Source organism: Maylandia zebra, linkage group LG12 (assembly GCF_041146795.1).
Source record: "Maylandia zebra isolate NMK-2024a linkage group LG12, Mzebra_GT3a, whole genome shotgun sequence".
NCBI classification, from domain to species: Eukaryota; Metazoa; Chordata; class Actinopteri; order Cichliformes; family Cichlidae; genus Maylandia; species Maylandia zebra.
Window position 1 is genome coordinate 13,349,887 of NC_135178.1, and position 12,512 is coordinate 13,362,398.

General features: G+C 41.7%; 1 protein-coding gene across 1 annotated transcript in view; it reads left to right on the forward strand.

The window, feature by feature from the left end:
- Positions 1 to 8,019, forward strand: part of hmcn2 (hemicentin 2) — a 48,334-nt gene extending 40,315 nt beyond the window's left edge. Inside the window, exons 72-81 of the mRNA XM_076890714.1 lie at positions 6 to 65; positions 171 to 290; positions 417 to 551; positions 735 to 854; positions 1,171 to 1,296; positions 5,607 to 5,735; positions 5,827 to 6,120; positions 6,216 to 6,335; positions 6,422 to 6,548; positions 6,673 to 8,019. Coding sequence (XP_076746829.1) covers positions 6 to 65; positions 171 to 290; positions 417 to 551; positions 735 to 854; positions 1,171 to 1,296; positions 5,607 to 5,735; positions 5,827 to 6,120; positions 6,216 to 6,335; positions 6,422 to 6,548; positions 6,673 to 7,051 — 1,610 coding nt within the window. The 3' untranslated portion in view covers positions 7,052 to 8,019. The remainder of the gene's footprint in view (positions 1 to 5; positions 66 to 170; positions 291 to 416; positions 552 to 734; positions 855 to 1,170; positions 1,297 to 5,606; positions 5,736 to 5,826; positions 6,121 to 6,215; positions 6,336 to 6,421; positions 6,549 to 6,672) is intronic.
- Positions 8,020 to 12,512: the final 4,493 nt, after the last annotated feature.

Consider the following 12,512-nt stretch of genomic DNA (forward strand, 5'->3'; position numbering starts at 1 on the left):
TGCAGATGGTTATGAAGACGCATGCCCTAAAGGTTTCACTCTTGACACCACCTCCTACTGTGCTGGTATGCTGTGCTTATTTTTTAATACCTCAATCATTTTTAACACCATTTATTTGAACATTTGTGACTGTTCTATTTTATTATTATCATCAAATGCATTCTTATTAGATGAAGATGAGTGTGCGCTCCAGTCTCCCTGCTCTCATTCGTGTAACAACATTATGGGAGGCTTTTCCTGTACCTGTCCGTCTGGCTTCACCATTTCTGCAGACACCAATGTATGCCAAGGTAAGACAAAGAAAACCTGCTGGGTGATTTTTTTGCAATATCCAATATTACAATACACAGTGCACAGAGATAATGTCCTACTTAAGTAAATCTAAAATGATCTCACTAACTGTTTCCCTCATGCAGATATCGATGAATGTTCCCAAGGCTCACACATGTGCCACTACAACCAGCAGTGTGTCAACACAGTGGGAACGTATCGCTGCCAGGCCAAGTGTGGACCAGGATTTAAGGCCAGCATCACAGGAACCAGCTGTGAAGGCAAGTAGCTGTTAATCACTGTTAAAATGTCCAGCATTTCATATGGAGGCATAAACGTCTCATTATTTTCCTGTTCGTGTAATATTTGCACCTGCAACAATAATAAAAATCTCATTTCTTGCCAATCACTTAAGTGTTAATCAGCGATAAAGCCCTGCTGTATGTGTCGAATTGGTCTTTTAGATGTAGATGAGTGCCAAGAGTCCGCTGTCTCCCCGTGCCAGCACCAGTGCCTCAATACTCTGGGTTCCTACCGCTGTGTTTGCCACCCTGGATACCAGCTGTCAGGACGTCACTGCATTGGTCAGTTGACATAAAAAGAACAAAAACTACCTGCCTGCCTTAACTTGTTTGAATTCTTATTAAGTTATGCTACAGAAGATTTCAAAAGATAAGACTACACCCAACTGCATTTTTGTATATACAAACTTAGCACAAAATATAAGGAAGTTTGTGTTCAGTTTGTGTTCTTTGTTGTAACGCTGCTTCTTATACTTATAATGTTGAAAAGCCTGTTTATTCCCCTTGGATGTATTTTCCATTGATACAGCATCCACAGTAATGCGGGCCCTGCAGAATATTTACTAACAGCTCCGATGTGACGGTTTAACTTTTGCAGACATCAATGAATGCACGAGGAACGTATGCCCGGCTCACCAGCAGTGCCGTAACACAGAAGGAGGATACCAGTGTTTCGACAGCTGCCCAGCTGGAATGACCAAAGCAGAGAATGGGGCCTGCGTGGGTAAGCTGCTTTTATCCACTTTATTTATTTAGACATAGATAGATAGATAGATAGATAGATAGATAGATAGATAGATAGATAGAACTTTATTAATCCCTCGGGTGGGTTCCTCTGGGAAATTCGATTTCCAAAAAAGCACAGCACCGACAGAAGTTACATAGTTACAGAATATTATATATATATATACACACACACACACACACACACACACACACACACACACACACACACACACACACACACACATATATATATATAAATACAGAGACAATATAAATAAAATATACGAAGGGGATAAATAGAATAAATAGGAATAAAAAATAAAAATACAAGTGAATTGCACATTTCAAGTATTGAGGTCTATTGCACTGTTGACTATTTACAAAAGTATTGCACAAAAGGTATTGCACAGTGAGGTGAAGAGGCACTACAGCTTAGTTGTTCCCTCCTTTGTCCTCCTGTTTCCCCTCCCTCTCCCCTCCAGAGAGAAGTTAAACAGTTTGATGGCGTGTGGGACAAAGGAGTTTTTAAGTCTGTTAGTTCTTGTCTTTGGGAGAAGCAACCTGTCACTGAACAGACTCTTCTGGTTGTTTATGGCCGTGTGCAGAGGATGCCTGGCATTGTCCATAATGTCCATCAGTTTCTTTAATGTCCTTTTCTCTGCCACTGTCACCAGAGTGTCCAGCTTCATGCCGACCACAGAGCTAGCCTTCCTGATCAGTTTCTCCAGCCTGGATGAGTCCTTCTTTGCTGTGCTGCTCCCCCAGCACACCACAGCATAGTAAAGTACTCCAGCAACCACCGACTGGTAAAACATCCTCAGGAGCTTCCTGCAGATGTTAAAAGACCTCAGCCTCCTGAGGAAGTACAGTCGGCTTTGGGCTTTTTTATACAGGTGCTCTGTGTTGCATGACCAGTCCAGTTTATTGTCCACCCACAGCCCGAGGTACTTGTACTTGTTGACCACCTCCACCTCCTCCCCCTCTATCTGAACCGGCAGTGGACCTGCTCTGGACCTCCCGAAGTCCACAACCAGTTCCTTAGTCTTTGAGGTGTTGAGTTGCAGGTGGTTTGTGTGACTCCATGCGACAAAGTTCCTCACCAGACTTCTGTACTCCTCTTCCTGATTATCCCAGATACACCCCATGATGGCTGTGTCGTCTGCAAACTTCTGAATGTGGCATAATTCAGAGTTGTAGCCGAAGTCAGAGGTGTACAGGGTGAAGAGAAGAGGGGACAGCACAGTTCCCTGTGGTGCTCCTGTGCTGCTGACCACTGTGTCAGACGTGATGTCCTTCAGCCTGACGTACTGTGGTCTGTCGGTGAGGTAGTCGGAGATCCAAGCGACCAGGCAGGGGTCCACCTCCATCCTGTTCAGTTTTTCCTGAAGCATACAGGGCCGTATGGTATTAAAGGCACTGGAAAAGTCAAGAAACAGGATCCTGACCGTGCCTTTTCCCCCATCCAGGTGTGAGTGGGCTCTGTGTAGGAGGTACAGGATGGCATCCTCCACTCCGACACCCGCCTTGTATGCAAACTGTAGTGGGTCCTGGGCATGTTGTACCTGTGGTCGGAGGAGGTTGAGGAAGAGCCGCTCTAGAGTCTTCATAAGATGTGACGTCAGTGCCACCGGTCGGAAGTCATTCAGCTCATTGGGCTGGTTCTTTTTGGGGACCGGGACGATGCAGGATGTCTTCCATAGGGCGGGCACTCTCCCCAGTCGCAGACTGAGGTTGAAGACTCGTTGTAGCGGCTCCCCAAGTTCAGCAGCACACGCCTTTATTGCTTCATTTAACAGTTCCTGTTCATTAATCACTGCTTAATTTATTGACTGACAGCATGAACTCATTCATGCCTTGAAAGACTCAGATTTGGCTTCTACCTCCAACCCTTCAACACTGTATCGTGAATTTGCTAAAATGGTTTTCCTAATAAGTGGAAATGAAACCCCCTGTAATCCTTTTGAAAGCCAAAAGAACCACTGATCACTGGTCAAAAGAGGCCAAATAGAGAGCAAAAGATTTTATGAACTGTAAATCCACTGCTGCGAAAAGAAAACTTCTGTAACAAGATGCAGCAGAGTTTATGGTAGACACTGCTGCACGGCAGCTTTAAGGTACTCAGGATATCTTCTCTTTAACTGGCTTCAAGTCAGCAATCGCAGTCAGCATTAACACACATATTAGCTCAGGTCGTCCCAATCTAGCCAAGTGCACTCACGTAAAAGAGGCAGTGTTTGCAGTGTAGGAGCAATCACTAAACACAGGCGTGTGTAAAGGGGTCTTTTTTTTTCTTAATAAAGAGAAAATGATAATTTCAGGAAAAATACAACAAGAACAAGATGCATAATCCAGGCTTAAATCAACCTTTATTTAGCCAAAGTGAGGAAAAGCAAACTAAAGTTATCGGTTTTGTCAATATAACCATTAACCTTAATCTATCGTTAAGGTATAGCTGGATATGACCAGTGTTGGGACTAACGCGTTATTAAGTAACGCGTTACAGTAACTACGTTATTATTGTGGTAACGAGCACGGTAACTAGTTATTGTGCCAAAATCAGGAACGCGTTAGTCGTTACTGGGATTTAGATGGGCTCGTTACTCGTTACTTCGTGTGGTGGCATCGCGGAGCTTCCACAGATTCAGTAACATTAGCAAGTGGTGGAGGCCAGCAGGTGGATGAAGGAAAGGGGAGGCAGGAGGAGGAGAGGCCCGAGGCGGCCGCAGGTCCAAGTGTGAACTGAACTTCAGGTAAGAAGTTCTGACCTGCGGTCTCTCCTCTGGGTCAGATATGAACCAAGTTTAGGTGGAGTTTATTTTCGTTATTCTGACTTTTTCGTACTGCGTGCTAGCTAGCATGACGGAGTTTCTATACAGCTGGGTGGGTGCTATGTTACTGATGTTGAACTTTATTTTGTTCATAAGTTATTAGAGTTGCCAACCGTCCGGTATTCAGAGAAAATATTACGCGTTTCTTATTGAGGTGAAAAGGAACAGTTTGTCCCGTAATTCAGCTACAATGAAAAAGGCACAAAGCTGGAGTTATTCTGTGTTTACGCTGCACAGCTGCCTCTTCTTCTTTCATTCTCTCCCTTCCCTCTCCCGTTTCTACTTCAGTCATGAAAACTGATCAGCTGATCAACTGTTCTCCCTTGTTTGTTTATCGCTCACTTTGCGCCAGAAAGAGGAAACCAGCGGATGTCGCGCTAAACAACAGCAGCGCGTTTAAGCTTGATCAGCTGTTGTTAGAATTTATTTAATATTAATTTCTAGTATCAGCTGATGTTTGCTGGAGCCACAGCTGTAAAGCTGCTGGTCATGATGTCGGTTTGGAGATGTGGTGAGAGGGAAACATGAAGATGAAACCAGGAGATGTCCTTACTGAACCATCAGAGCTGTGATGGAGAAACAGGTTTACCTTTTAGGTGACATGAATGAGTTGAAGTTATGAACTGTTTCTGAGAGACAAATAACACCAGGATCCTTTTTTATGTAGCTGACAGCTGGTAACTGTGCAGGGGCGGGTCTAGCAAAGTGTTGCCAGGGGGGCATGTAGGGCATTAACAGGGAGAGGGGGGCACAAAGAAATACTTTTCTTTCTTATTCTCATTTAAAATGTCTAGCTTTTATTAAATAATTATCTGAATCTTACAACAAACGATTGATAGATTGATGCATATATACCATCAGAACAGTGAACATCACTGTCACAACAGTGTTTGTTTTCATTCAAAGGCTTTATGATTTTTCCTATAATGGTGGCCAGTCTCTAGTCAAAACGCCCGGGCCAATTTTCTGTCCCAGTCCAGCCCTGTATGCAGCTCATCTGCAGTCTGGTGTTACCTACATCTTCCTATTCAGAAGGCAGAATTTCCGAGTTCTGAGTACAATCAAAGCACCACGACTGCAGTTTTTGTGTTGGATGTAAAAGGCGCACATGACGCTGTGACGTAGGCTAGAATCATGGCAGCAGTCAATGACGGTCCAGGCGTGGGATTTCTCTCGTGGAAATGTGCACATTATCTTTTCCTTTCTATTGGTAGGTGGCACAGTGCACTGTGGCAAGTAAGCAAGCTAGAAGACTGGCAAAGTTATGGAAGCAACACATTAACAAGAGAAGTCTGAGTAAAACCAAAGTTACTTTCCCTGGTAACTAGTTACTTTGAAAGTAACGAGTAACTTGAAGTAACTGAGTTACTTTTGAGAGAAGTAACTAGTAATGTAACTAAGTTACTATTTTAAAGTAACTTACCCAACACTGGATATGACTGTGTGAAAATCATCCTTTTTTGATCTGGACATTTTTCAGATATTGACGAATGCCAGGATGGAAGTCACATGTGTCGCTACACTCAGATCTGTCGAAACACAGTCGGAGGTTATGGATGCGTGTGTCCCAGAGGCTATCGATCTCAGGGAGTTGGGCTTCCATGTTTGGGTAATTATTACGTTTGTTTAACAAAAAAACCCTAAACATCACACCCAACGGAAGCACAAATCACTACTTAACTTTTGTTTTTCATTTCCAGACATCGATGAGTGTCTGCAAACGCCAAATCCCTGCGCCTATCAGTGCCGCAATGTGCCGGGCAGCTTCAGGTGTCTGTGCCCCCCTGGGACAGTGCTACTCGGCGATGGGCGCTCCTGCGCAGGGCTTGAGAGAGGGCACACCTTCACAAACGGAACCAGAGTCAGGGCGAGACTCGTCCCACAGCTGGTGTCATCCCTCGGCAGGCCAATCCTCTCCCGTTCCCATGGAGTATCTCGCATCACCAGGCAGAGCTGTCCTGTCGGGTACACCAACAGAGACGGCAAGTGTGTTGGTAAGTTGAAATCAAAAAGACTCCAAAAGATGTAAAATAACAAAGGATTCTTACAATATAAGCCCAAACAATGTTCTGTTGTTTTCCACTTACAGATGTGGACGAGTGCCTCCTCAAGAAACCGTGCCAACATGAATGCCGAAATACGATTGGTAGTTTCCAGTGCCTGTGTCCCCCTGGATACCAGCTGCTACCCAACGGCCGAAGCTGTAAAGGTAAATGTCTCCTTAAACTGTTTTAAAACTTCCACCTTCCCCTCAAATTATTACAGCTATATACTTATCCCCTCTCTTTCTCTTAGACATTGATGAGTGTGTAGAACAAGGCATCCAGTGTGGACGCAACCAGATGTGTTTTAACACCCGAGGAGGATACCAGTGTCTGGATACACCCTGCCCTGCATCCTACCAGAGTGGAAGAAGACCCGGGTAATTTGCAACATTAATAAGTGTTATACAGGGTTATTAATTAAGTTGTAGATACCACACAAATGCAAAATTATGTTCATTATATGAATTAATAATTTATTTTTTTTCCGGACGACTTTTAAAGGACCTGTTACAGGCCTTGCTTGCTGGATTGCGCCACCGGAGGCTCTCCTCTGCTCCTGCAGTACAAGCTGCTCACTCTTCCCTCCGGCATTCCAGCCAATCACAACGTGGTACGACTGTCAGCTTTCTCAGAGTCTGGCATCCTGCAGGAGCGCACATCCTTTACAATACTTGAGCAAGAACCGGAGGCAGGCGGGCTGGGGCAGGTGTTCGGTATCAGAGATGAGGCCGGCAGAGGGATCATCTACACCCTGCAGGTTCTGGACAGACCTGGACTAGTGAGGCTCAAAGTGCAGGCCACCACTATATCGCTGCAAGGCCGCATTACCTACCAGAGCATCTTTATCATCTACATTTCCATCTCACCCTACCCCTACTGATCGTCCATGCTGCTTTCCACATGACTCTGCCCCCCCAGGATGTTAGCAAGTGGATAATTATTGTGTATCTTGACTTGCGACTGAATCATAGCAGGAAAAGTCCTGTTCCAAATCTTGGCTTCTGTGGGATCTTTTGATCACAGAGCAGAACATCCTGTTCGGAAGACATCTGAAGTTCATTTCATTACCCTGCACCCTCTTTGTGGTTAAAAAATGCAGAGAGCATCTAATTCACATCTGAAAATTCAGAATGTATCAGGAACTTTTTTTTTATGTTCTTCTATCAAACATTTTGTATGTTAGTTTAAAGTGTTGCATTTCTATTACTGGGAAAAATTCCTTTTCATATAAAAACATGTTTGCAGCATGGAAATACAAGCCTGCTGCTAAGCTACTATCACAGCTACGAAACTGTACAATGTTACCCCTATTATTTTAATTTATTTAAGGAATTTGAACACATCACTGGTTAATAAAACTTCCTGTCACAGAGAGTTTGACTTATTAAGGATCTACTGGCATTGTAATGGCACATTGTAACTAGCTAACAACAGTCTTTCATCTATCTTAATATTTTTGTACTCTTTTCTTACGTTTTGTTGTCACGTAAATTGTAAAGGTGCTATTCTGAATGTATTTTGGCGATACCATTACAAGCGATGTGATTGGTGCTGATTTTACAAAGGTAATATAGTTATTAACAAATAATGAAGCACAGTTGGACTGCACTTACATTTTCTCCAGCGTGGCGCTACAAACTAGCATGCCTCTCCTGCTTTCACACCACTGTACAGAGCACTGTATTGAAAGTTATCGATGGTGTTCAGTAGTCAAATATGTGCCGCTGTTGTACAAATCTGAAAAGGAACATAACCTGAAAACCATAAAGTGCAGTTTAAGTACAGTATGTCCCTGTTGCTGTAAATGAATGTCAAATATCCACAGAAATAAAATGGACCACAATTTTGTTTTTGTCTATCTTACTGCCATACCACCGTAGTTTTAATTATCTTCTGTTGAAGAAGAAAAACTCAAAAAACAAACTTTAACTTTGGGGACCATACTAAGAAAATCCTCCCTTTAATGGGGCAAGAAGAACTTTGAGTGTTTGAGCTTAATCTTGTTATATCATTATTCCTTTTTGGTGATCTCAGTCCAGACCTTTATTTAACCTGGATTTTTTACATCTAAAAAAAGCAGTTTTATATTTCAATCAGAAAGGGGTCAAATCTAACAGGATATACACAGGGATAACACATTAGAGTCCGACCAATACAAAATTAATCACAATTATTACATTGTTGCAAAACAATACTTCTGTACTCATAAGAGTGATCTCTTCCAGAATGACAACATCCCCATCTACAGGCCATGATGGGTCATGATTTAGATCATCAGCTTCACAGTGGCCAGATCTCAACCATCCCTTCAGTAGAGTCAATGCCAACACAGTAAAGCTGTTCTAACACCACGTGATAGCCCAACACCAAGAAACTTCCTGCATTTTTTTTGTTTTGTTTTTTAATTTGCCCCCCATCTGCAACATAAAATTTGCTCTGGACAAAAATATGCTTTAAATCAAGAATCTTTTAGCGCTTTAATCAAAACCAGGAAGTCATATGAATCATAGATTCTTCACTTTGGAAAACAGGAAATCTCCAGTAAATAGCCGTTGCCTGAGGTAATACCTCAGCTGCTCTGTAGATGGAGCAGGATTTAGCCCGTTTTTAAAAAGATCCACTCGCGGGTGATCTCTAAAGTCCTCGCTGCTGGGTAACGGTGCTCTCTTAGCGTCATTAATCTCAGATGTTGAGCTGCTGGTCATAACTGACAAAACCCAAATCGCACTGGGCAGCTCGAACTTTACAGGAGAGATGTTTATATTAGCCCCCCCCCCCCACATCGTACACGGTTTCTCCTGAAACCTATGATGTGCTCATCTGGAATACAGAACCCAGTTCTTTGCTGTTCATTTCCCCGAAATGAGTAATAGAGAAGGTCAAGGAAAGCTGGCCTGCGCTGTACCGGGGAAGCGTGTTTGTTGATGCTTCAGTGCTGTGTGTGTGTGCAGTTGCCTCAGGTTGTTTTCTATGATGTGCTCATTAGCCGTGACTGCATGTTAGGAATAACTAGTGAATACAAAGCTGATGGCGTTTGTGAAGATTTAGTATTTGTTGCAACATTTACAAGAGAATTGATCTGCTGAAATAATGTTGGAGCACTCTGTTAAAGCCAAAACCTGTCATGTAGCAATACTAACATTACTATTAGGTAAAAATGTTTCCTTTTTAAAATAAATGCAGGTCTGTGAATACTGTCCCATTATGTTCCATGCTGCTCGAGTTTCTAAACAAACACGCATTAAACTTAATTCTTTTTGACTATGGTGCATGCCAGGCTAATTAAAACCATCTGCGCTGCGTCTTTAATATTTCTGAAGCATGGGCAATAACTAAATCAGTGCTACCACTGGAATTTTTTAACAGATATGTGTAAATAGAACGAGCAGTGGTAGCAAATAATTAAAAATAGCATTAAAATGAGAAAAAATTACATTTCCTTCTCCCATTTCTTTCAGAGAAAAACAGCAGGACTGCACACAAACTTGGAAGCTTATCCTTCATTAAGTATCACTAATTCCCTGTAACACATGTAAAAAAAAAAAAAGCGCTGTAAGGCAGACTGAAGGCTGTTTTCCCTTTTCTATAAAACACAAAGTATTAGTGGGAATGAATGCTTACGTCTGAGCGATGGCTACCAGTACCATCTCCCCTACTGCTTTACACAGTCAGGATGTCAGGAGAAATGGGGACTTGCTGTGCTCCACTCGCTAATGAGCACAACACTGCTGCCTATTAGTAGGTATAAGCAATGAAGCTCGGAGCATAACCATAATTAACAAATTAAACCTGCAAACAAAAGAATTCTTCGAGTCAAACTCTTGTCAAACATTTCACTTTGTCCTAGATTCTGCTTCACGCACAAATCAGCCGCTGTTTAATCACTCAGAAAACTTTCACATCCTGAAAAATATTTAAAAAGACCAAAAAAAAAGTGCTGAAGTAGTCCATATTTTAAACAAAAATGACAGTGTGTGATATGAAGGGTTTAGCTCATGATGAACTCACAAAGAATTATTATTCAACTCTCAAGCTCTTGCAGAGCTTTTCTTTTGAGTCTTTAAGCTCTCTTTTCCAGATGCAGGCAGCTGGTTTTATTCAAAAAAATCCAATGATAGATGTATTTCAAACTACCTGTTGAGCATCAGTATACTGAGAAAGTTAGCATCTGGTGAACCACTGGGATATTTAGTTGATAAAGAGATTTTCTCAGAAGTCAGTGGAATAAAAACGCAGTTAATAGGAGGATGAATGTCAGATATTAAAACCACTGACGTGAGAAATAAGGAGCATTGATCGTCTTGGGCAGTCTCTCTGGATTTCTTGTGGATGTTACTTATATGTGTACCACAAAAATAAACTCCTTTTCAAACTTTGCTATAAAACAAAGGAGGAATGGCTCCAGACACCACAGGACACAGGAGGTTCCTCATCAGTGCAACGGTGGTAAAAGAGCTGTTTTGTAGGGATGAGGGAGCGCTACACAATATTAGACAAGTGGTTTTAATATTTCACATTTCTCGCCATGTGTAGGGTGTGCGAGCAAGCACTGGTTTCATAATACATTTTTTTATAAGCTGATAATGTGTCAATGCTGTGTTTTTATATCTAGTTCAACTGTCCAGAAATGGCAACAGAAGAGTTAAGGCAATAATATGTTACCATTTTACCTCCAAATATTACACTCAAAGTACTTTTTATGGTACACTGACTGAGCCAGCTTTAGCTTCATGGACAATAAATTAGAGCTTCTCTGGCTAAGACTGAAAGCAGATAAGGAATTGTTGCTTTCTTCTGACCAAAACTTGGCTCAATAAAAACTTGCCAGATTCAGCTTTTCAACTTGGTCCTTCTTTTGTGAGCAGACTGAGACTCGGAAAAGTTTTACAAATGATATCAGGGAATAACAGAAGAGGCTGACCAGTATATGTCTCATATTGTTGAACTTGCTTAATGTTTGGCTTTGTCAGCAAAGTTAACGACTTGCAAAATTTTGTATTCAGATGATTTTCAGCTTTACTGTGTTCCCGATTCAAACCTAAATTTAATGCAATTCATGTAGCCTTGAATAGTCTAACATTCATAATTAAAGGTAGAGCGTGTAAAATCTCACCACCAGATGGCAGTAGATAACAGCTTGCAGTCAACTGAATTCTGTTTTCTTACCTGTGAGTTATCTCCTTTTCTTGTTTTTGTTTTTTTTTTTTTCAGGTTACGCGTATGTGGCCGTTCCCTCGCCACAAACTCAATACGCACTTAGGTGGAACGGCCATGTCCATCTCGGCCACTGTGTTTAAGATGATGGGACAACATCTCGGTTTCCACAAATCTGTTCCTGTGTATTCTTGAAACCTTCCTGTCGTGTTCGGATTAAATCTGACTGATTTACAAATTAAAACACTCATAAATATTGTGTTTTACATCTGATTGCTTCAAGGCCTTATGACATCCTCCACACTATGAACTTGAACATATAAAAGTAACGAGCACCTCTTTCATTGAATTTTGAGTGCTTTAATCAACTTTGTTATATATGTGGTGTTCCCGGTCAAAAGTGTCCGCCATAGGAAATGAATGGGAATCCACCCCCCACCCCTTTCGGCCTCTGACCCCCTGAATGGCCCAGTGAATGACCAAATAAATAAAAGACCCACTGAACGACCTATTGAACTGAATTTGTTGGTGAAAAATGTTTGTTGTGTTAATTTAAGAGCTGTTAAAACTGACTGGTCCATTGTGACCGGAAACTCTAAAGTAAGGGGGATGGGGGTCCACAAAATTCTACATTTATACATTTTATCCTTGCACAATATTATTTTTTCTTTTCAATAACCTCAAAAATAGCTTAATATACCTTTAAAGTAACTTTGGATTGTTTAACATTGGTAATTGAAGGAAAAACTCAAGAATTTGCAAGAAAAGCATGTGTGTGTTGAAAGAGCCTGTACCCATTAAAGTTGGTACAAGAAGTTTTCCAGACGTTTTTTTTTGCTTTTTTGCTTTTTTTCAATGACACCCTTTTATTTAACATCAGACACAACTGGAATCCAAACCAGTAAGGAATATGACTAATGTCCAACATTCATATGGTCACCAGCATCTGTGGAGAGACTGAGTAATACTATGAAGTGGCGACTGAACTACTGGTAAAAGCGTAATGGAGGATGTCCATGAGCAAAAGTGTAGTCTGAGCCAATTCGCCAAACACTGAGTATTTCTTGCATATTCATCATTATTGTTAGACATCTTAAAATGTGAAGTTTAGAGCAGATTGTCTGGCACCGAATCAGTGCATGAAGTTGAAACAGAGGATGAGGGTCACCAAAGGCCCAACTAATGCA